The 26,299-nt window shown below is 37.6% G+C and overlaps 1 protein-coding gene across 2 annotated transcripts in view; it reads right to left on the reverse strand.

Annotated features, from left to right (window-relative positions):
* LOC306850610 (mitochondrial 2-oxodicarboxylate carrier-like) overlaps positions 1–26,299 on the reverse strand; it is a 99,710-nt gene that overhangs the window by 3,622 nt on the left and 69,789 nt on the right. For both annotated transcript variants that reach the window (XM_079386324.1, XM_079386325.1), the window contains 6 exons: positions 15,441–15,524; positions 7,938–8,004; positions 5,853–5,912; positions 3,554–3,661; positions 3,272–3,436; positions 43–224 (listed from right to left, as the gene is read on the reverse strand). In XM_079386324.1, the coding sequence (XP_079242450.1) occupies positions 43–224; positions 3,272–3,436; positions 3,554–3,661; positions 5,853–5,912; positions 7,938–8,004; positions 15,441–15,524 (666 nt within the window). The remainder of the gene's footprint in view (positions 1–42; positions 225–3,271; positions 3,437–3,553; positions 3,662–5,852; positions 5,913–7,937; positions 8,005–15,440; positions 15,525–26,299) is intronic.

Genomic DNA, 26,299 nt, shown 5'->3' on the forward strand with positions numbered 1-26,299 from the left:
GGTGTAATTTTGACACCTGTAGTTGTTGGGTTATGGCCTTACCCCTCCTCACGGTACACAAGAGCCATGGTCTGAAAGCAGCTGCGGTACTTGATCTCCCCTGGAACAGGCTGAGGACCCTGGATACGGCTTTTAGCGACATCGAAAGGAATGTTCACACAGGATGAGACCGTTCCTGACACCAAACCGATAGCAAACTTCCTCATGAATTCCAGTCGAGGGTCCTGGTATACAATACAGACAAGAGAGATCAATTCAAGGTAAAGAGAGCGAGAGCTTTGCTATAGCATGGGAACTATTTGGAGCTTGCTTAAAAGAGGATTAATGATGATCAACACACATTTCCTGTATTTGAAGGGCACAAACAATTCTTTACTTTAATGTCTGATGAAGATGTTAAAGGGATATTCTGTAAAGATAAAATAAAATTGTGAAATTAAATTAGTAAAATACAGTGGTCTGCAAGTCTAAAAGTGAACTTTTAGACGTAAAGTTAAAGAAATATTCTACAAGTAAAGCCAGGATTTGTGGGCTGATGTTGATTAACGCGAAAATGATTTTGACCTGTCCCTCATTAAAATAAATAAATAAATGTATGTATGCACATATATATATTTATACAGGTTAATAAGTGATTTTATTCACACTAAAATATTTTGTTAAAATAATTTATGTCTTGTCAATACATAATTGAAAGAATGAGTTAACTTCACAAATTGTCCCTATTCACTTTCATTGTAAGTGCCTCACTGTACCTTAATTGTCTTCTTTTATTAAAAAAACGGACATGTCTAAATAAATTGCTCAAATAAGTGCTGCAGATTAAGCTTAACTGGACTACTCCTTTAATGATAAAACAATAGCTGCTGTTTGATGACAGTTTTGTAGTCAGGGCCATATTATTCAAAATTCTGAGATAACACTAGTTGATAAATGCAAATTAACGCATACAAAGATGTAATGTAAGCAGATAAAGAAGCTAATAAGGAGGAGAGATATGAAAATGCAGATGGAAAAAATGTGAGCGAGTAATCGAGCAAAGGAGGACTAAAGAAAGAAGTGAAAGAAAGGGGGCATGGAGTCAAGGATGTAATGGCAAAGCTGGAATAAAACCTCAGATCATTTTATGGCAGCGGGGCACAGATTAGTTTCATGAGAAAAGCGAGGCTTTATTATTGGCTGAAGTGGGTCACGTGACCAAGGGCAAACTTTGGGAGAGGATTTATAAACAGAGTTCATGCAGGCAGACTGGGAGGCATATGGGGACAATTTGGGTAATTGGGCTGCGACTCGACACTGGTGTATTACTGTACAAAAAGAAGCCTGAACCAGTGCAGCTCTGACATCTAATTGGCCAGGATATTTTTTACAAATGACAGCAGCCCAGCAGCGACATGCAACATCGACAGCTAAACCTGAACATCGCATTGTAGGGGAGGAGTGTCGATGTGTAACAACAGCGCTCCGCCTTATGTATAGTTTCCACATGAAAAACTCCCGTCAACGCCATTAGATTTGCAGCACGCTTTACCGCTGTTCTCAGAAAAGAGTCGTTGGTTTCATAGCGAACGCTCCTTAAATCTCGAAGTCTACGCAGGATTTGATACCCCTGGAGAAGGATCACTGATTTCGATCCTAATCCCAAGTGAATGACTGGTTTCTTTGAAAATACTGAAGGAAGTAGATGCTCCACCTAAAAAGCCAAGAGATTTTTTTGCAATAGTCAAATTAGGGATGGTGAGCTCTGCCCTTTTGCATGATTGAGTGCTGGAGGTTTCTGGCTTCTCAGGCAATGACGATCTTAGCACTAGATGAAGGGGGAATACTAATCTTCAGTAGGATTTCAACTGTAACACCCCCCCCCCCCCCCCCTCAACAAATACCTCAGTCTGCTTCCAATTAGTTCATTTGAGTAAATCTAATGCTCCAGTTTATACATGTGGAGCAGGCGTATGGTAACGTTTCCATTAAACAAAATTAACTTTTGTTTGGGAGTTGAGCCCTGCCGGATGTGTAATCTGAACCTTTGAGGATGTGATGGAGAGCAAACAGGGAAGGTATTAGTGAGGTTTATCTTAGCAGCTCCTCTCCTCCTCCTCCTCCTCCTTCTCTCTCTCTCTCTCTCTCGCTCCTGATGTGCATGACTGATCCCTCCTTTAATTTTCTAGGCGACATGTTCAGTCATCAGCCTGTAAATAAGTATTTAAAAAAACTCTGGCTTTCGCATTACTTTTAGGCTTGCATCTCAAATTAAAACGTTCGGGGATGAACAACATTGTCAAATCACTGTAGTTTTTGACCTTTGAAAGTGGTTTATTCATGTGATGTAAATACATGTGAAAGATAAATGTGGACCTTTATGTATCATAACTAAATATATGCATGTAATATAAAGGAAAATGTTTTTCTTATACATTTACAAGAAAACATACAATTCATAAAAAAAATAAAAAAATCAACATTTCTGTTTAGACGGTCTCATTTATTTTCAGTATAGATCATTTAACCCTATGTAAAAAAAATAAAAAAATTAAGAGGTGACCCTAACAGAAAAAATTAAAAAAATTCAAGAAGAAATAAGTAGTTTAACCAATTTTCAATCAGTTGAACTGAATACAGCAGGAGGGTTAATTCAGCTACGAGAACATGCCATGATGTATTGATCTTCTATTGGTCACATGACTTTTAATCTTTGGAATACAGTGAAATTCTAAATATCTTCAGATAAGATTATGTTGTATTTATATGTACAGGGCAATCTGTATCCAAACAGGACTTTTGAATGTTGTATGAATGTGAGTACAGCATGTTTCCAATAAATATTTAAGGAAAACCTAATTTCCCTTATTTCCATCCATCTATTTCTTCTAATAGTAAGATATGATTCATACAGATCAGCATTTATCTTTTACATGTAAAAAGCTAATTACATTGTATGGAACAAAGTATGCAAATGTCAGTCGCATAAAAGTCAAAAATCTTTTGTTGTGAGAAAAGCTCTAGTATCATTTGTTTGCAGATGGCATTTTCTTTTGAAGGTATTTAAAAAAATATATCTCTCGTTGTTTTTTGTCCAGACAGTTAAAGTCAGCTGTTTTGGACCTCATTGACTTTCAGTGTATGGACAAAAACGATCAAAATATTCTTCAAAAGATCTTTTGAGATGCACAGAACAAACACCGCCACACAGGTTTAGAATGACATGAGGGTGAGTAAATGAATGGACTTTCATTTTTGGGTGAACTATCCCAAAATCGGACTCTTTGTTTACCTGACTGGCAGGTATGGCATCTTTAACGTTGAAGTAGAAGCCAAAGTAGATCATGTTGAAAATGCCATGCCGTCCTAGGGTGGAGGTCAGGCCCTTATTAAGTCCACGGAGACCGAAGCCGTCTGTGTTTATAATCGTTCTGGCCTGTGCAAATGTAGACGGTTGCTGCATGGAGAAAAACAGAGGGCAACAACATTAGGGCCCTCAAAACGAATGACTAAGACATTTGTGACAAAGGCAAAAACAATAGCAAGACGACAATTAACAGCTGTAGTCTCTTACCACTTTGAATGAATCCCTGTTGGCCTGTAGGCTCACTTTCACTACTTCAAATGGATTTACAACCAGAGCCTCGGTTAACCCTGATCCCAGGCCAGCCACAGAGAGAGCCTAGCACATTGAAGCAGGCAGAATTACATTACAAGAGAACATGACGCCACATGACAAACGAGAAAGACACAAAGACTATATAAAAAAAGTCGCTTTGTGATTAATTCAGAACAGACTCTATTTTTTAGATGACCAGTCAACACTTAAGGTATGTCACATAAATCCCATAACTCAAAGGAACAATGCTACTGTGACACTTAACCTTTTAGAAACGTGTTTGTCCACACGCAGAGCTTGACTTTAACCCACAAATGAATGAATGAAACTGCCACCGTCAATCATTCTCAGAGCTTAGAAAGGAAACGCAGACAGGAATCAAAGATGAATGAACTGGCTCAGACAAAATGACTGGGACAAAGATAAATTACTTCATATGTTGCAATAACAGCTCAAAAAAAGACAGAAAAAGCTCTCATATTTTCATAATAGCTGAAAAGAGAAGCATTGGCCCTAGTTCAGCAAATTAACAGCAGTGTTCATGATAGCATAGCTTTTTTCAGTAATAGTTTTTAGTCATAGTTAATGCTTTGCCATGCCATAATAATTTGTTATGCATTTTACACTGATTACAATGTCCGACTGTATCAGGCACACATTACGTAAAATGTTCAGTTTAAATATGTATCAAACATTTTCAGTGCTTTAGGGGTTGAATATAACAAAGTTTGTTTTGTTTTTTTGAAAAAATAATGCAAAAAAAAAAAACAATATTGTGAATATTATTTCTATTTTAAACAGATTTTTTTATTTTAATACATTTTAAAATGTAATTTATTCCTTTGATCATAATCTTATTATGAATATCATACCTTATTATTATAAAAACATTGCTGCTTAATATTTTTATGGAAACTTTGATAGAGGATTCTTTGATGAATAGAAAGCTCAAAAGAAGAACATTTGTTTGAAATTAAAATTGCTGATATTGTTATTATTGCTGATATTAATTACACACACACACACACACATTTTATTATATATTTTACATTTTATATATAACTAAATAATTTTTTCTTCTCATTGTCAGTGAATTGGTCACTGCAAAAAGTGATAAGTTGACTTAACTTAGAAAAAATTGAGGAAACCCGTTGCCTTAAAATTAAGTAAATAATAATAAAAAAAAAAGTTAAGTGAACTTGACAATTCACTTTCAATATTTTTTTAATTATTAATTACTTAATAATTTTAAGGCAACGGGTTTCCTCAATTTCTTCTAAGTTAAGTCAACATCACTTTTTACAGTGAATGCATCTTTATCTCTTTATCAACAATAAAAAAAGACATTAATCAACAAACATTTCTGTCAGTAATTTTGGGTAAGATTAACCCCGCTAAACAGACTAATAAAATATGTGGTAAGGTTTTATTCTTATGATTAGTGGCTCTCCATTCAAGCACTTGACCTGTATGTCTGCAGGCTTCAGGCCTACTTGAAGAGTGACAAAGGAGATCTTTGAGTGTGTTTGCATAAGGTGAGCTGGGGATAGTCCACACCCACACCCTCAATTAATACGAAATTGTGTGTGTGATGATTACACTCGCACATTTAGTCTTTTTGTGTGTGTGTATGCGTAGCCATGTATACATTCTTGTGCATACACTGCAAGACAGTGTGAGAGCCTCATTACTCACCTTCTGTCTGAAAACTGGACATCTCCTTGACCGTGTTTACAGAGCCATCCATTCGCTCTTTCATTTTTTATTTGTCATATTACTGCATCAATCATTCTGAGAGGTTTCAGCTCTGGGGCGGAGCCACAACTCAATCGCTCTGTTGAATTCACTTACTGCCTTGCAAACGATCTCACTCACACACTCCATACATCAATATTTCCAGCGCCCGTGGGCTCTGTGTGGATTGACATCTCTAGCTAGAGTGGGCGGAGACAGGTGTGATTGATAAGGCAGGTGAATGTTTTGCCTCTTCTTGGCTGTTCGATGAAGCCATGGATTCGAGAGCCGCCGCCGGGCTCAGCCATCAAGACTGCTGCCACATTGACAGACTGCTGTCAAAGTAATGGGCTATCTTTCACATGCCTCGCTGAGCAGCATTCATCTCGATTACACTTGGTTCCCGCTGCCAGCACGCCATGTAATGAGGAGAGTGCTTCGCTTGACTGTGAATGTGATTGTATGCATAGTATCAATGACCGTGTGTGTGCATATATCTCGCTTGTATCAGATGACTTACCATGGCGTATGATAAAGGAGTAAAGCTCAACAGCTTCTTGTACTGCTCAAAGGTAAAAAACTGCAAAGAAGATCAGGACAACCTGTCAGGAAGTGTTTTCAGACACAACATGCATTCACATACATGCACGCAGACAAGATGAATGCTCACACCCTAAGCAAACACAGCTCAACTGTAGTGAATGAGAACACTCAAGCTGTCAACATGACGCTGAGCAAATACGAAAACACATAGGTGACTAGTAGGACGATGTATAATTCATAATATCAGTAAAGATTTGCTCAGCTTGACAGATATTAGATAATAAAACATCCAGTAAGACTGATGGAGCCCAGGCCCTGTAGAATAAGCCAAGCCTGTTTAATAGGTTTAAATCAACAGATTTGGAGCATCATGGACCAATGTTAAATGAATAGAAAATTCTGTCATTGTTTACCCAACCTCATGTCATTACAAATCCGTATGATTTATTCATGCTAAACAAAAGGAATTCTGAAAAATATCCTAGCTACTCTTTTCAACATAAAGTGAGTGAGGACTGGGGGCATCAAGCTCCAAAATACTTCATAATACACCATAATCCAAAATATGCCATAAATCTTGTGCACTATATTCCAAGTCTTCCTAAGTTATACAATAGTTTTGTGTGATGAACAGACCAGAATTTAAATTGTTATTAAGAGAAACTCTAACATACACTAGCTCTTTTTCTTCACTTTCAAAAAATTGTAAAGATTTGTTTTAACATAAGAAAACGTATTACTACTCTAAGGAACTAATATACACTTTTTAAGGCTAAAACAGATTTAAAAAAATATCCCTTTAAGGGTATTGCTCCAGTGATGAGCTGTTTTGACATTTTTTTTCTGACAGTATTGGCAAGTTAATTAGAGTAAAACAGAGTAGCAATGATGCCTGATTTCTGAACAAATAGTGCTTTTCAGTCAGGTTCCCCCCGCCCCCCCGAACAGGTTAATCTAGTTTATTTTGCATGATTTGTTCACAAATTCTGTGAATAATCACTGAGTCAAAGATCCAGTTGCGGCCGTTTCTCTTCATTTTCAGAGAATGACAGCTTAAATTTTGGTCTGTTCGACACAAAACTATAGTACACTTAAAAATAAATAGAATTATTATCATATTTATATAAAGTTATAATTATTTACGATAAGATATCATGCATCACAGCACACATTATAAATAATTATAATGCATTATTGCCTTTAATAAAGGCTTTAAAGTGTTACCAACCTTTCCATTACGTTCTTTACATTGGAAAAAGTTTCTTTAGATTGTTAAAATGTTCTTTACACTAAGTAGTAAGTTCTTTGGAGAACCAAAACATAGTTCTTCTATGGCACCACTGTGAAAACGTCCTTTTGAAACATTTATTTTTAAGAGAGCATGGCCTGAGAAGACTTGAAGTCACATGAGTAAAGCATGGATTCATTTTATGATACTTTTGAAACTCCAGGCCCCATTCACTGGATGAAAGTGACTAGTATATTATTCAAAATTCTCTGTTTTTGTTTCTATCAGGAAAGAAAGTCAAATGAGTTGAATGACATGCGAATGATTACATGATTACAGAATTTTCATGTGAATTCAGGTGAACAAATCCTTTATGGCAAACTATTAAGCATGTCAAGTCTACCAATCCAAAGCTTTCCAATAATGGAATGAAACCCCTTCCAGATGTTTTTAGATTGGCAAAGTGAGACATTAATGTGCTCACTCTCCTTTCAGACACCCATTTGGAGGCCCATAACCAACGGCCTAAAGCCACAGCGAGTGCTCATCTAAACTCAAGAGTGTATAGTAGCAACATATAGTAGATTGCCGGTAGCAATCTTTGACCATGTAGGTCAATATTGGGAGTTCTCAACAGCAAACACATGTGGCATGACGACAAACATAGAGAGGGGATGAGTGTTTTTGATCCTCCTGGCTAGAGCCGGTATGTTGGGGACATACGTATGTGGTCTGTGTGTATGTTTACACTCGGAAGGCCAGGTTGCAAAGATCAGAGTGTGTATGGTTTTAAGTGATGAGTTTAAGCTCAGAGTCAAATGTGGTTCCTGTTACCTTCACTGCTCTCTTTGGCGTCTCGGCCAAAATAGGGGGAAGGATTCCTTTGTAGAAGCCGTACACTCTGTTGAGGAAAAGACATCACTCATTGGGTTTGAGACACATGATAAATGGACAAACAACATTTAAATGTCTATTTGGTCAATTATGGTGTGCAGTAATGAAACCAAAGATTTGTTTGCATCTCATAGATAATTTGATTCAATAAAGAATAACAGTTGAACATGATAAACATCAAGCTAGGCTCTATGGGCGATTTGCTCCAATATGAACTGTGGCTATTAATGTGCTAACCCTCTTAACAATTGATTTTAGCATCATTGCAAAAACCTCTTGAAACTGTGACACCCAAGAAAACCCTAACAATAATCTGATTGCATTTTCTCAATTTTTACTAATATTGTTGTGTTGACTGCATTCATCAAGCTTAATAACATGCTTGTTGAAGTAAATAAATAAATATATTCATAAATAAAAAACAAAATCAGGGTTAAAACACATTTAGACATTTTGGTAGCAGGTTTGCAAATACTACTCACCTTATATAAAAGGAACAGAAAATAAAACAAAGCTAAATAAAATTTTATATGAGCTCGAGGACATATTTTCTGAAGATTAAGCATACTTTCACTATCACTGTCGGCAAAAACTGATCAAGCAGCATCATTACATCATGATCATTACAGATGCCCCAATACTGAATTTCTCTGTCAATACCAATTATTCAGAATGATATCTACCAATAGTGATACTGATAGTTTGATTTTCTTAAGGAAAAAAAATCTCTTCTAACCAGCGCTGTAAACAATACAGGAAACCCTTATTATTTATAGATAACTAATGAACTGTGAACATTGGATAACTTTCCTGAGGTAAATGCAATATTAAGTGAATTATTGTTCACAAGCTGTTTTATTGCCGTCTTTCTGCAATGGAAATACTGAGTGATTACAAGAAACATTTTGGCACATTTTGGTGAGCGATACTATATCTTTTAATACCTTCTGATGTTCATTCATGTTTATTTTGCACTAGAACTTCAATTGGAAACTATCTTTCTAAGAAGTAAGAAAGCACAAAACTCTTTGTGCATCTCTAATATATGTGACCCTCTCTGTGAAATCCAGGCTAAAGTCTCAAAACCTAATTATGAAATAAGCATCAAAGTTTGATTTCAACCATTAATTTCTCTATGATATCAATCTTAGTCAATATTAAAGATAGCAACGTTACATTTTCACAGAATGTTCTTTACCTTATGAAGTATGATTTTATGTAGAAAACAGTAAATCACCAAAAAATGCCAGGGTCACATATATAGTTTGGTGCAGCTGAATTATTAGGAGAATCTTGATTGAATTTAATCCTAATTGGTGCAATGTGCCAAACTGGTTTAAGTAAATGACCAAGTGTCTTAAGTCTGTTACACAGAAGATGTGACAAATATTTGCAACATCTTGACTCATGGTGCTTCACATAATAATGCTGAATCCTACTTTGATGTGTGAATACTATGGAAATCCACCCCCATACCATGCATTGAGCTCAACTTCTGTTGTAATGCACTACTGTTTCCAGGGTACAGTTTCCAAACCAGAACAGGTTAAACTGGTCTAAACACACAAACAAGCACATATAAATGAAATACAAAAGCCCTCAACCAAAGGAACTACATTTTTAAGTTTTCAATGTCTAAAAAGATTAAGACAGCCAAATCATACCTTGGCATTAGTGTCAAAACGGGTGAGACTCTTCAGCTTCTGCTATATAATTAATAATGAGTTCTTAAGAACTGTCACAGTATTGCATCAGAGAAAACAGCTTTAAGGGATACTTATCAAATAATAGAGTCAGAAGTGCAAACAGACATAGACGGTAACCCTTGACAGGTATATGTATGATAAGCAAATTAACACATGTCTTTGTCTTCCAACAGCAGTATCGCTAATATCTTTTCTCATTTGAATATACTTAGAAAGCTGAAATGTGTTTGAATTAATCTTGATTTCACCATAAACTTATATCAAGGCTACTTGCATAACTGTCGTGATATGAGTTTAACGTTGTAACGGCACAAATTGTATCTCAAACTGTAAATGATCCAAACGTGTTGGGCTACCATGCTGTATCTTAACAGAAAGGTTTTTTTTTTTTTTTGTGACAGTCCAATATTTTCTTTGATTTTAAATATCATACAGGATCTCATGGACATTCATAGCCTGCTTAAGCAAACGGCAACCAAAATAAGTGTCCGCATTTTGAGATTCCAGTCTGATCAATGCTTCAGCACGTTCTCGCCACCCCTAAACGCAGACATGTGCACTTTGAGAGGCAGACATTGTTTGGAGAGCACATGTACTTTTTCTGAAGCTGAAACCTGACTCTGTTATGCTTTCTGTCAATCTGAAAGTCAGGACAAGCCTGAGCAAGGGAAACACCTGAGCTTTTCTTCTCACTCCTCATTCTCTCATACAAAAACTCAGCAGTATGGTAAAGAGCTAACATTTACCTAGAATTGTGTGTGTAGTTTCGGTATTGTAGTAATGTGTCAAAAACAAAGGATCTGTCATTGGATTTATTGTGGGGTGATACAATTGGTTAGTAGGATAAATATTGATAAATATTTAGACAATAAATATTGATGCTTGAGATCATCAGCTCATTTGGCCTCTTTTTTAAAGCTGTATTAGCTAAAGACTTGCAATCAAAGAAATCAAAAGACGATTTAATTCTTTGAATGTACATTTTAAGAATTAAAGTTAAGAATGAGGATTATACCATTTTGTTAATTGAAAGTAGTTTATCTAGAAATGTAAAGTATAAATATACATAAACGTATAAACCAGTGAGCAGACAGTTAATTTATCAGTTAACATTAATCTACACTATTTTGTCAACAATTTGGGGTCAGTAAGATTTTTTGTTGTTGCTGCTGATATGTTTGAAAGAAATTAATACTTTTTTAGTAAGGATGCATTAAATTGATCAAATGTGATAGTAAAGACATTTAGAATACAAAAAAAGATTCAATATTTCAAATAAAGTAGTATTAAATGTTAATAAATAATAAATTGTTCTCTAAGTACATACAGTATATTAAAACAGAAAACAGTTATTTTAAATTGTGATAATTGCTCCAATAAATCCAGCTTTGGTGAACAGGAGATACTTCTTTCAATTATAAAAATATTAAAAATATCTCACTGAGTCCAAACTTTTGGTAGTGTAGATTAATTAATGCTGTAAAAATAGTTGTTCAGTGTTCAGATACCTAATGGATTAATTAATTATAAAACCTTAATGCAAGATATTTTCTAAATATTGAATGTTTTTATATTATTTCTGATAATAAAAAGGCATTAAATTGCCATTACAAAAAGTATCACAAGTCAATTTATTGTTTCAAGAATATTGTTTTGTCTGTTCTTGGAAAGCTTAGTGAGAAAGGTTCTTGTGTGTTCCACACAAAAAAAGCGTCATTAGGGAAAGTAAATGACAGGGTTTTAATTTTTGGGTGAACTACTAATAACCAAAGCTTCAGATCAGGTAACATCCATGTATGCGTTTAAGAGGGTTGATACATCCCAGGAGGGGAAGGGTAAGAATGAAACAGATTTCTCAGTATCAGTTCTAGCATGTATTGATATTGAACACACGTGTGTGGACAGGGTGGACAGAGTAGCGTGACAGCTGCATGTGAACTTCTGTCGTTGTATTGTGAAAACATGCCCGAGCAGTCAACAGAGATGTCCTCGGCTGATTTAGTTGGGGTGTAAATATTATCGTTTCTGCGAACAGAGATGAGGCGATTAGCGAGCGAATTTGCCCACGCCATGACCGCCACTCCAAAACCTCTGACCGACGGCTAATTACTATCACACATCTCATCGGATGACAAACAATCTCTATTTCACCAGCATCACGATGTGTCACATGTCACAAACCTAATTTGTCAGGTGAAACGGCAACAGAGAGGCGTTGTGTCGAACGAAAGTGTCTGACAGAGTGGGACCAACATTCAGGGCTTTTGTCTGGCGAAACGGAAGCCCCCTCCCGTCGCTCCCCTTGTGGAGCATGCAAACACCGGCAGCGTGTTTCCCGGGTGCGGTCAATCTAAGAAACATCAGGTGGTGAGATAAAGGTCCAATTTGCTACACACGCTCTTAGGACCCCATTTGACTATGCCTGGTTTGACTATGCCTGAATGCCAATTTGACTCTAAATGTAAGCACGCAGTTGGCCCTCATAAGCAAATGCTCACACATTTAGGTACGTGTGGGTCCAGCTGCTGGAGTTTGTATAGGTGTGATTTGTCTTTGATTTGCATCAAACCCCATTTCTCCCATTCAACTCATAGCCACATCCTTCAACATAACAAAAGCAGAGGAAGGAAATGATACATTAACCAAATTGGATAATGAGGCAAAATGTTTGATCCTTGTTATGGGGCCGATCGTCAATTAATCACTGGGCTGACGGGGAAACGTATATGGCATATTTACATTTCGGCCTTTGTCTGCTGTAAGTAAACGTACAGTAATGATCTTACGTGGTGGACCGGGTGACTTTGAGCTCTTCCTGTCCTTTCCCTTGTCAACAACCTGAATGCTTGATCTGCAAATATTGTCATTTTCCTCTCGAGTCTTTAACCTTGACATTGGTTTGGGGCGGCACAACGGCTCCAGGCTCATAAATCCAGGAGTGGGGAGATGAGAAGCAGGAACGTTTCTTGAGATTTGGCTTGAAATCAAACATGACAGGCAGAGTAAAACAACACCAATTCATCAGCTAATTGTCTCCAGTGATTAATGCAGAAAAGTAGCTCAGAAACGGATCTGATCATTTCAATTTGAAATGGGATAAATAAAATTTTATGTTTATTTATATAATCATTTATGGTAACACTTTAAGGACTGATTCTCACTATTAACTAGTTGCTTATTAGCATGCCTATTAGCTGTTTATTAGGGAAGTCGTGGCCTAATGGTTAGAGTCGGACTCGTAATCCAAAGGTTGCGGGTTTGAGTCTCGGGCCGGCAGGGATTGTAGGTGGGGGGAGTGAATGTACAGCGCTCTCTCCACCCTCAATACCACGACTGAGGTGCCCTTGAGCAAGGCACCGAACCCCCAACTGCTCCCCGGGCGCCACAGCATAAATGGCTGCCCACTGCTCCGGGTGTGTGTTCACGGTGTGTGTGTGTTCACTGCTGTGTGTGTGCACGTTGGATGGGTTAAATGCAGAGCACAAATTCCAAGTATGGGTCACCATACTTGGCCGTATGTCACTTCACTAACAATCACTAACTATCACTAACACTAACTTATAAATGACTTATTCTGCATGATCATATTTTAGATCCCTTAATCCTACCCCATACCTAAACTTAACAACTACCTTACTAACTATTAATAAGCAGCAAATAAGGAGTTTGTTCTAGGTAATAGTGGATGTGTGTTCCCCTATTCTAAAGTGTTACCTCATTTATATATCATTAATGTTTAAAATAAAGGCAAATATGTAAGGTTTTCTATCCCATCTTACAGATAAACATATGTGTTCATCATTGAGTTTGACACACAAATGTATTAATAAAAAGTATTAAAACTGCACAGGTTTTATCCAATGGATGTGACTCATTTCAGGGTATGCAACTTAAAACCGTAAAAGATAAATATGGTATTAATTACATATACATATATATTTATTATAAGAAAAAGTTATAATGTAAAGCAACATAAGCCTTCCTTTTTTGTGTTTACAGGAAACATACATTCTTACAACATTCCTGTTTGGAAATCAGTCGTCTAAACACAGTCAGAAACTTCAAAGAATCCACTATAAAATTATTTAACCAACATATGTTCTTATGAATTTCATGCACAACATAAGTTTTATTATTTTATAGAAATCCAGAAATTTAAATCATGTTGATTTTTAGATCACCAATAAATTAATGCATGCATGCAAAAAATAAACCATCATGTCCATGACAGATAGATAGATAGATCTAGGCTAAGACACATACTGTTAAATAATTATGCACAATCAAGCTATTTATATATGTGATCTAAAACTATTAGTGCTTTCTTACTATGATGATTCACACATGCTACATCATGTTCATAACATTTCAAACAGACTCGGAGCCAATTCACAGATGGATCTCCAGCTCTGAACTAATTGGTGTGTGGAAGCCAAAGGGCTCGGGTTTCTACCACACAGAGGGGAGGACAGAAGCAAAATATGGACCGAGAGCAAAAGTGCAATGTTGGCCCATACAGCAAGAGCATGTTTATTTTCAATAATAATTTCACAACAGTAACTCCCACCACCATTTGTGTAAATTAAAACTAAGTGGTTCAGCCTGGGGCTGATCATGCTACCGGCTACTGTGTGGTGATTCCAGCCACAGCACAAACAGTCGGAGGGTGATAATTGGTTTGGAAGAAAGAAGAGGTGTAATCTGCAGGGGAGGACTGTGGGATGCAGCCGAAGACAGCTCCGTGGAGAGGGAAAGTACGATGGATCTCACAACGGCCAGCCAGAGTCACTGCGTCAGCGTCACCTGGGGCCACACGCGCGCATATATTATCACACCTTGTTGCGGATCAGCTTTAGATCCACTGTAAAGCTGTCATCTTGCCATAAACAGAGCTTTCTTTCAAGTCGGCACACTGTCTGGGATCTAACATGTGCCTCATGTTGTGTGGCGGAGGGAGGGGAGAAAAAACTGAAAGGAGAGCAAATTATTTGGGGAGGGAAAATAAAAAAGGAGGAGGGAGACAGAAACAGATAAATCTCTGCCTCAAGCACACTATGTCATATGTGTGATTTCCTATGAGCAGAGGCAGTTAACATGACAAATGTTGAGTATGCCACTGCCAGTGCTTAATATAAACCTATGACTTCGCTTACTTGTCTGAGACTGACACATTGCATATTCCACAGCAGGTGGCCTTAATGTTTGTGATTTTTGTACACCAGGTTTACTACTTTTCCAAAGCTCAAAACATTCCCTGTCACCAGGTGTATGTTGCTACCATGCATACAGCAGACATGTGTGCCTAGTTTACAATGAATACATGAAAACAGCAGATGGGAAATACGGAAAGAAAACATTACAAACCAGAAGTGTCATTCATGCTTCCAACCAAAAAAGTAATAATAACTGAAAAATGTAAAACTGAGTTACAAATTAAAGTAAAGATGTATTTCCAAATGGAAATGAATAATGATGAAGAACAGGATCAAGATTAGAAACCTGAACAAAAACTACCAGCAGACAATTCCAATTCCAATTCTAAAAGTGTTTATTTTTTATGTTTTATTTTAATGTCTGATATGTCTTGGCAGATTACATATATTTTTAAATTATAAATGAAATTATTGAACAATTTTGATGGCATGGCAATACAATACAGTATGATGGATGGATGGATTGATTGATTGACAAATGGATAAACGAATGGACAACGGACAGACAGACATTTATAACTTACCCCTCAGTGCGAAATATAGTTCTGAAACAGTCCCCAAGGCCTTTATAGCTATTTGGGTCAGCCTTCCCTCTCTGGATTTGAAACCTGAAAAATGAAACAATGCCAACTGGTCAACAAAAGACTTGATTTCACAAAATATGAATTTACAAACCTTGATTCAGCAATATTAAACTAACTTTTCCAACCAGTGAGGTCTATTCCATGGATTATAATCACAAAAAATGTACCATGCTAACATACTAATGAAAATAAATCTTATTTTTGTATTTACCATATTAATGGGGCCTACAAACACACACACACACACACACACATTATGAATTTAAAAAAATTAGAACAACAAATAAAGACATGATCTTACAGACCTTTTAACTCATAACAATTTTTTTTACAATATTCTCCCTTTAAACAAATGCATTTCATGTATGTAATGGCTACATTTCACATTTGGGAAAAAATCCAAATAACAAGAAAAACAATGATTGAGAATTCATAAATTCTGGAAAACATCACTGCTATACATACATTATGTTCAACATTCTTTCACTTAGATGAGTGAGAGATCATAGAGCATGACCACCATATGCTATCAATTATCTGTGCGCAAGAAATGTGGGACACTGGCTAATCTGTGCAAAGTGTCGACACAAGTTTTAGACGTCTGTCAAAACCCAAACCGCTCTTCTCTCCCGCCTTTTGTTCTTTCTGTGGCGGCGCTGACTTTCTCGGTCCCTTTAGCACAGCGGAGAAGTCAAACATTTACTTAACCCATCCTTACCAATTAGCTTCGCTTCTCCTATAGCCACAGACCTTGTAGCTGCTAACTTTGTCGCTAACATGCTAGTAACCTGCAGGTAACAGTTCTGCAGTTCCGTGTAAATTTTTAATACGATACAAATGGTCAAGAGATGTGTTTGTAGCAACAAGCATGCTAGTAACTCCCTAATAAAGTGCAAACTGAACTGTGTAAATGTTTAACGTGGTACCAGCGCAGAGTGCGAGTTTGGGGAAAGGGATTTACTACTTCACCCCCCCCCCCCCCCAACACCAAGGGTTCACGTGATATAGCTGTTTTAGCACAAAGAAATGGACAAAGCAACTGTAAGACCTTTGGTACTTTGACACCACACACTGTGATGTGTTTATAGGTTGACATACCAGGACAATTAATAGGAGTTCAGGCTGGGTATCTTTTTGGGCACACAGAGACGATAAATAAACCAACCCTTGGCCTCCAAGCGTGAATAGATGAACTCTGGGTGGAAGACACAGAATGAGAAAGATTCTCCTCATATGGCTTTGACTGCCATGTCAAGAGGTCAGCAGTAAGTCATCCAGGCGGGTGCCTGATGGGGCCATAAAAGTGGCCTGGTTCCATCGGATGAGAGGGTTTACCGAGGTGAGCAGCCTTTCATATAGGCAACAGATTAACATCTTAGAGGGGTGTCCCCAACATCCAATTTTGTAGATTCCCAAATAGCTTGTAACTCGTGCCTAAGAACCAGTTAAAAAAGCATCATAAACGAACGTCCAACACCATATTAAAGAGAAAGAAGAAAAGAGGGACTCTGAAACAGCAGGCAGTCAAGTGAGGGGGGATGTAGGGATGGGGGCATGCAAAAGGATGGGGCACCGAACCAAAAGATTTAAGACCAGTGGAGCTTGTAAACAAATTTAAATCCATCCTAATTAAAGGCACATGAGAGCAAGGTCAAGGATCGAAGATGGTCTTGTTCCACCAATGCCAGAGTTTCCATTTCTGTAGTACACTGGGATGGCCCAACCCGCTTTAGCCCAGAGGTGGCAGGGCCACGGTCCGCTTTCAGCTGCCTGACTCCACTGCTGACCTTGGGGTCACCTCATTTCCTCATGCCCCTTGCCTACCCTGTCATAAAAGGCTTGTACCAAACGTCATAGCCCAGGGAGTGGAAGATAATGGGGAAGATTTGGCAGCAGAAGATGCCTCAGAACCTTCAAAAAGCATCACCAGGCTTCCCTCGCTTACCGAAAGAAGTTCAGAATAGAAAAGAAGCTTAGGATAAGGTGAACCTTTTGTTTTTACATGAGTCCTCTAGCCAGAAGATCAGGAGTGAAACCTTTAGACAGATTTGGAGACAGATATTTACTCTTGAGAAGAGTTGAGGGCTGATTCAGTTGGCCTTGGAGCCAAGCTCCCGGTTGTAAAGTCAGCAAACAGAGGATCTGCGAAAAGCCCAAAGGCTTTGTTAAAAGATCCAGCTCTCAGAATCCCTCTCAAAGTAAACCCAGAAAGAAAATATATACTTACAGGTGACGATATCTGTGAGTTCATCAAAATCCTCCAATGACCTTCTGTACTCTGTTTTTATAGGACCAGTGCGCCATCCTGGATAGCCAGGTGAGGGTGAAGGTAAGGCCAACGTGGAGCTTCTACGGGTGAAATGATCACTGGGGGTATATAACCTTACCATCTCCACCTGACCCCAAACTCCCTGTAAAACGGCGAACTCTGAGCACTCTGACAGGAAAGAAAATGAGAATAAAGAGCAGGAGAACACCTACTCTTTGTATTTTTATAGACAGAAGTGAAATATTTCAGGTCCAGGCTGAGTGCTAGGGCCTCGTCCCCTTTCAGACCCTGTATGTAATGGGCTAGCACCAGGTCCGACAGGGGGGGCTGTGCCCCGCTGGAAGACAGGCTTGATGGGTTGAGGCCTAATAATGATGGTGTTAAAAAAAAGCCCTGTGGGAAGGGCGGGAGGTTACTGGGTTGATCAAAAGGCTTGAGTTTGATGGGTTTGCCTTTAAAGGGGCAGGCTAAACTTTTAAAAAGGTCTCTTAAATTTGCCTTGTTAAATAAAAGGTATTCCCTCAAAGAATGGTGCATGGAGTGGGAACTGCATTATTTCATTTATGACTATAGTATCAGCCCCATGATAAACAAGATCCCTTGAGCGAAAAACCATCCTGCAAAAGCGGCATTTATAACTTTTGTATGACTTCCTTTTTCCTTTTATAACTGAAACTGTGTGACTGTAGCTGTGACAGGAAAATTTTTAAACAGTTGGCATTCAATATTGGCCATCTATGTTTCCAGTCTGGTAAAATGTTAACCAAATATTGTGTGGTATAAGTAAGGCAAAAAATTGCTGGAAAATTACTATAAATTTAATTGTAAATTTTTGGCAATGTATTGGCTTCAGTCATTTATGGTAGTAAAATAAATATCACTATGGCTGATCTCTTTATAAACTGAATTATTCATTAATGTTTTTGGTCATGGCATTTTTTAATTTAAATTATTCAGTCTTTAATTCTTATTCATGTTAATATGTTTTCCATCTGCTGCCTCTGAACCAACGACACTTTCATTAAGAGCTGAAATGAAAGTAAAATTAGAAAAAGCGAAACACGCACGTGAGCAAGGTTTCTTTTACACACAATCAGCAGTGCGTAAGAGAATCCAGAAGGCAGCATTAAAAGGAAATCTATTTTTTACAGCCAGACAGTTAATTTTAATGAGCAGGATCATAAAGATGGCAGACGTCCATTGCAATGGTACATGAGGCTAAACCTCTCTAACCTAAATGCTCCAATCTGGAAGAGGTCCAATCGACTCTGTGATCACGCTACTCATGAATATCAATTAATGCTCTGTGACTACATTAATCAGACTGTACACAAGCAAAACCCCATTGATACTTGAGTAGAGGGGTGAATATAAATGTAAAACCAATGAAACGCAATGCTTTTGGAAAACCACAGGGAAATTTCTCTCTTAAAACTGCCATGATTCACTGCAGACATACATAGCTGCTTTCCTCTGTTCTTTTGGCTTTTCAGGCTAATACCGCTGGGCCCATGACTGGAGGTGGCCTATAAAGATGAGCCTTCGGAGGGAAGGAGATAAAGCAGAAGAGAAGATGAAGATGGGGCAAAGGGAAGTGATAAAGTCATGGCGCTTGTGACACCGCATGCTTCTAGGTCTAGGTCTAGGTTAGGAAAGCTTGGGTTTCAGTGGCACCACAGGCCAACTTGACCCACTGTGACTGGGGTAATGAAGCTGACCAAGAGGGGGAGTGGGACAAGGAATGACGTCCTCAAGATGACCAGTTTGACATCCCCCAAAAACGCTCCTTATGATTTATACCTCAGGTTTCCAAACTCTGGCTGACTTCTTGTGAAAACGTTGTGTCTCACTTTGCTAAGATATTCCAAACACTTATAAGCAACAAAAATGACTAAGCAGAGGGTTATCGGCACACTACTTGGCCTATTGGTTTTATGGAAGCTTTACATAAATATGCAGGTTTCGTGTTCAACCGACCCCAATTGGATAACTGAAATAACTGAAAAATGACAAAACAGACACAAAATAGTAGCAGTGATTTAAAGTGGTTAAATTTAAAACGTAAAGCAGCATATAATGTAATGGCTAAGCATGCTAATTAAAGCACAACTACTTAAAATATGAACACTTTTTTTAAACACTTTACAATGAGGGTGAATTCATTAATATTAGTTAATATATTGGCATGAAAACGTTAATCTAATAATTAGAAAATTAAAAGAAAAGAAAATTAATCTATTAATTAATTATTATTACTATTATCTACCATTTATTTATCAAGTTTCCCGTTAAAATCTCATTGGTTTTTTTCCTCTTTCCATACAATCGAAGACATTGGTGAAAAAAAAGCATGTGTTAATATGGAAGAATTGCGAAGTGTTTTTAAGGTTGAAGTAAACACCATGTCAGAAAATGACCAGTATCTTCATTTTTCTTCCGATTTTTTTCTTAAAGCTTTCTTTTGTGTTCCAAAGATGAAAGAAAGTAATACAGGTTTAGACAACCTGATAAATTAATGAAAGAATATTCAGTTTCGAATGAACTATCCTTTTAATCTAGGCTATATATCTATATATCTGTAGAAAACAACTACTCAATGTTAATTAATATTTTAATTAATTCATACAACTTGAAATTGTCTGAAAGTGTTTTTTTTTTTTGTCAGTTACATTAACGCAATAACGCATATAAACCTTTTGTAAAGTGTTAGCAAATAAATAAATAAATACATTTTTGGTTTACTAATTCTGATCAAACTTTTCAGAACAAGAAATATCAGATTGAGGGACTCTGGATAATCCGTCTCAGTCCAGTTTAGTTATGGCTGCTTTGAAGTAAGGAAATGGCTGGCTGAGGATGGTGGAGACTCCTTAGACAGCAGGAGACTGGCAGTTATTACACAGACGGTCAGGACAGTGCAGAGCGCGGTCATCAATACTGCAATCTCTGCTTCTTCAGCAACAGAAACCGGACTCTCTGAATTACAACTCTACATTTGCACCTCTCACCCCCTGCCTGGTAGGAACACGGCTGCTGCAAAAAAAGCTCTGAAGGAGTGGGACACACAGATGCTGCAAGGCGTCTGACAGACACAAGAGACAAATGAGTTTTCATCAGGCACTTTACTGCTTCTCTAAAATGGGTCATTTCAGCACACTGGGACATTTTTGCTTTATTTAGTATGTTTGTAACATAATGCATTTAGGTGTTTATGACAACTCCTTCAAGCAGACTTGTTTAATACCAGGTCATAATGTGCAATGGCAGTCACATCAGGAGGAGATGAAACCGCTAGCACCTGGTCACATTAGCTGTTTTTTTCTATAAATTTTCTGAAGAAAATGTGCGGGGTGCTTATCTGTGCAAAGAAATTATATTATATTTTGGGCTCGATATGAATCTGGTACCTCCTTTAAAGGGACAGTTCTGTCATCAATTGCTCACACTCATGTTGTCCAAAACCTATGTCCATTTCTTTCTTTCTGCAGAACACAAAATAAAATATTTTGAAGAATGTTTCAATATAATCAAAGCCAAAGGGACCCAAAACAACACTGAATGCCACTTTCATTTAAAGAGTTTTCAAAATATCTTAATTTGTGTTCCGCAGGAGAAAGAGAGACATAAATGTTTGTTTCTATGGTTGAAACATGATGCTAACAAAATGGAAATGTGTTTAATATAGACATTCTATATCTAAGCACCAGATGTGTTACAACAGTTCTACTCTCACAATTATTTTTATTACTAACAGTAGAACACCAATATTACCGACATACAGTAACATTCATATGCCACGCTATCACACTCCTGTTCTTCCATTGTTCCATTCCAGGAAAGTGAAAACATCCCTGACATATTTAAGCCAACAAATGAACAGCGAGCGAATTCGTTAAGGTATGTCAACTTTTCTCTGATGAAAATTCGTTTCATGCTCAGTGTGAGTAGTTTTGGTGCCAAGCTTCATTCTTTTTACATAAACACACATTTAATGTAATTTAGTCTCAGTGAACTTGAGAACACGGTCAAGGAATGGACTTTAGTGGTTTGTATTATATGACACCAGAACTTTTGATGTAATTTCAGTCTTTAGTAATTACCTCAAACTAATTATTACTGTTACTACTATTATTACATACACCTGATCTGTGTTAAGTTTAGCAGTCAATATTGTACTCCGTACACCCTGGTGAAGACTTTGGCCAAAAATGTCAGTGGTAAGCCACTAATATAAAAGCTTTTTAATTCCCTTTCTAAACCACAAATAGTAGAGCCTTGAGTTATTTTGGACTGGCTTTAGATTTCCCCTTTATAATGAAACATGCCACAACCAATGTTCTGCTGACTTCTTTCAATGGAATTGTTGGTATACGGTCCAACCACTGATGTGATTGGAGTCTCAGCTTTCTAAGCACAGATAGCCACAGTCAGATACCAGTGTGCAGTTTACACTGTCAGAGCCGTCAGCCAGGGCAGGGTAGGATTAAGAGATGACTGGAACACAGCTGAGCGACGTGCTGCTTTACTGGGCTGGATCGGCTCTTAGTCCTCTGAGCTTTGAGCCCTGCTGTTTAAGGGCTGGTTGAGGGATTACATCAAGAGTGCACCAGGGTTCAGCCACCAGTCGGGGGTGGAAGACTTGGGCTCCTCTCTCAGCGTCACCTTTCCTGGGGACAGGACGTCATTTGTCACTGCCCTCATCAAACATTACAATCCCTCCCCAGTGAAGCTCAGTGTCTAGCGTGCTGGGATCTGATGAAGGCTGTGTCATCACAGTGACTCTCATGAGGAGGTATCTCCAGGTTGTTTTAATCATTAGTGGTGGAGGAACATAGATAAGTGCATAGACTGATGGCAAATAAGAGATATGATAGATCACATGGATAGATGCAATGACAGGATCAGTGCTGGTGCTTTATTTCATGATTTCTATGTAGTATTACAATTGTAATATAACATTAACAGTATATTCTTTATATATTATAACTATTTAAATTGGAATCTATTTACCAGTATATACAAACATACAGACATAAAACCCCCACCACCCGAATTTTATAATTTGTTTATAAATGTTAATATTTATAAATAAATTATAAAATAAACTTTATTTAAAAATGTTTGAAATGTTTCAAAACGTGTCCTCCCCTCAAAATCTCCATGTTTTTATATAATATATGAAAGTGTGTAATATTTAATATTATATATTAGTAGTGCTGGGCAATGATTAATCGTGATTAATTGCACCCAAAATAAAAAAAATTGTGTATAATATATGTCTGTGCACTGTGTATATTTATTAGGTATATATAAATATACACACATGCATGTATACATTTAAGAAAAATATGTTTATATATTAAATATATTTATATATAATAAATTATTTGAATATAAATATATACATGTAAATATTTTCTAAATACACAATCCACTGTGCCATCTGAAGATGCCAACTAAAGCTCTATCATGCTAAAAGGAAGCCATATGTGAACATGGTCAAGAAGCGCTGTCGTGTCCTTTGGGCCAAGGCTCATTTAAAATGGACAGTTTTAAAGTAGAAAAGTGTTCTATGAATTTGACATTCTTGTTGGAACTCACGGAACCCGTGTCCTCCGAGCTAAAGAGAAGGGAGACCTTCCAGCGTGTCATGAGCATTCAGTTCAAAAGCCAGCATCTCTGATGCTATGGGGCTGCATAAGTGCATACGGTATGGGCAGCTTGCATGTTTTGGAGGGCACTATGAATGCTGAAAGGTATATAAAGGTTTTAGAGTAACATATGCTCCCCTCCAGATGACGTCTATTTCAGGGAAGGCCTTGTGTATTTCAGCAGGACAATGCAAAACCACATACTGCAGCTATTACAACTGCATGGCTTCATAGTAGAAAAGTCTGTGTGCTGAATTGGCCGGCCTGCAGTCCAGATCTTTCACCTATAGAGAACATTTGGTGCATCATTAAACGAAAAATGTGTCAAAGACGACCACAAACTCTTCAGCAGCTGGAAACCTATATCAGGCAAGAATGGGACCAACTTCCAACACCAAAACTCCAGAAACTCATAACCTCAATGCCCAGACGTCTTCAAACTGTTTTGAAAAGAAGAGGAGATGCTACACCATGGTAAACATGCCCCTGTCCCAACTATTTTGAGACCTGTAGCAGGCATCAAATTTCAAATGAGCTCATTTTATGCATAAAATTGTAAAATTTCTCAGTTTAAACATTTGTTATGTTATCTATGTTCTATTGTGAATAAAATATTGGCTCATGTGATTTGAAATTCTTTTAGATTTCATTTCATTCAAATTAAAAAACATCCCAACATTTACGGAATTCAGGTTGTATGTGTGTGTTTTTATATAATAAATATATACAGTACACACACATATATTATATAAACAAAAGAAAATCTGGATGTCATTAATCGCGATTAATTGCTGCCCAACACTATATATCGTATTACATTGTATTACATTATATTATGTTATATTATTATACTATAGTTATTAAAAATATATACTATAGTTATCAAATATAGTTATTTGCATGAACAACTAATATATATACATTTATATTTATATGCGGGTGAAAAACAAACCAGTTCAGCAGAATATACAGTCATAAATCAATAAAACAAACTTGAATTATAATTTTAGTTTTCTATACCTTCCCATTTCAAAAAAGAACAACAACGGAGACTGTAGGAGGGGCTTAAGGCGTGTTTGGGGTGGGGTGAGGCGACGTAACCAGAGCCCTTCAACAAGAGCAATGCAAGCTCATTCCTGGCCTCTAATGAGTGCGGCAGGGCGGCCGGCATGATGATCAGAGTCAGATGGGGTGCCCCGAGCAGCCGCCCCCTGCCGAAAGTGCCGCCTGACACCCTTTGTTACCTCCAAGTGAGCTGAGACCAGCCCATGAACCATGTAACTAGGTGGTTTCCAGGTTAATGAAAAGCTGTAACTCCAGTCTCACTGTCTCCTTAGAAGTCTAACAAACCCCCGAAACACCATACTCTCACCCTAGCAAGCCCCCTTTGAAAAAAGGCAACATTCCAACCCAGAAATGAGCACCGTTGAACGCAAATGAATATAAGTGGCACATAGACCTGTCCTCTTCTAAGAGACGTTTATTTGTGAAGGACTGCTCTGATCTGAATATATGGCAGCGATTTATGACGGTCAGAGGAGGAGAGACCCGTAATTTTACGTTCAGCTGGAAGTGCTTGATCCTGAATATAAACAAGTATGAAGAATGGTAGTAAGACTTTAAAGTAAACATTGATTTAACCTTACAAACAATCATGGCTTTGAAATATATCATCTTAATGTTCTCCTAATCTGCTTCCAGATGTTTGTTTGTGAGTTTGTGCATGTGTCTGAGATCGACGGCCCCCTCAGTCGTCTAATTCCTGTCTCCGCCTTTACATGGCTCCAGCACCCTCATTTGCACAGGGTAAATATGTATTCCCAAGTATACATTTTGTCAGGTTCCCCTCAGAAAAAAAGCCTTTGATTCCACTAAAGCGGCTCGCTGAAGAAAGCAAGGGGGTGAAAAAACTGTTCACTCCAGTTGGCATCTAATTTGGAGCAGCGGACATTAAAGCGGCAGCCAGTCACTAATAGGAGCCATTCCTGCAGCTAGCGTCGGAGAGGAGGTGTGCTGGGCATTTGTGCTTCAGCAGCTCTCTGAGACCTATGCTAATAGATTTCAGCTCTACTAACCCTTCATTCTGCCAATTAGCCTGCTTTAGTGTGACTGAAAACCCAAGAGAGAGAAAGAAAGAGGGAGAAAGCGGTACACAAGTATTATAGCAACTAGATTTTTACATTTTCTTCAGATATTTGAGTAGCTGTCATCTGTTGCATGCATCGTCACTACAAAGCCTTGTTTAAAAGTTTAAAAACCATTTAAACACTGACATTTTTATTTGATCTGCCAGGCAGATGAATAGACAGACAGAATGATACACAGAACGAGAGATAGATAGACAGAATGATAGACAGAACAACAGAATGACAGAACAGTAGAATGATAGATAGAACAATAGATAGAAGGATAGAATGACAGAAAGATCAGATGATAGATAGACAGATAGACAGACAGACAGAACAATAGACAGACAGAACGATAGATAAACAGATAAAATGATAGACAGAACAATAGAATGACAGATAGAACAGTAGAACGATAGATGGAATAATAACAACAGAATGATAAAATGTTTGAACAATAGATAGAATGATAAAATAAACGATAGATAGAACGAACGACTGAATGATAGAACAAATGATGAATAAAAAATAGAACAATAGATAGACAGATAGGCAAACAATAATGGATAGAACAATAGAAAGAATTATAGTTAGAACGATAGATACAATGATAGGCAGAACAATAGAAAGAGAGATAGAGCAGTAGAATGATCGATAGAATGATAAAACAATAGATAGAAAGTTAGAACGATGGATGGATGGATGGATGGATGGATGGATGGATGGATGGATGGATGGATGGATGGATGGATG

Source organism: Barbus barbus (genome assembly GCF_936440315.1).
Source record: "Barbus barbus genome assembly, chromosome: 30".
In the NCBI taxonomy this organism is placed as follows: domain Eukaryota; kingdom Metazoa; phylum Chordata; class Actinopteri; order Cypriniformes; family Cyprinidae; genus Barbus; species Barbus barbus.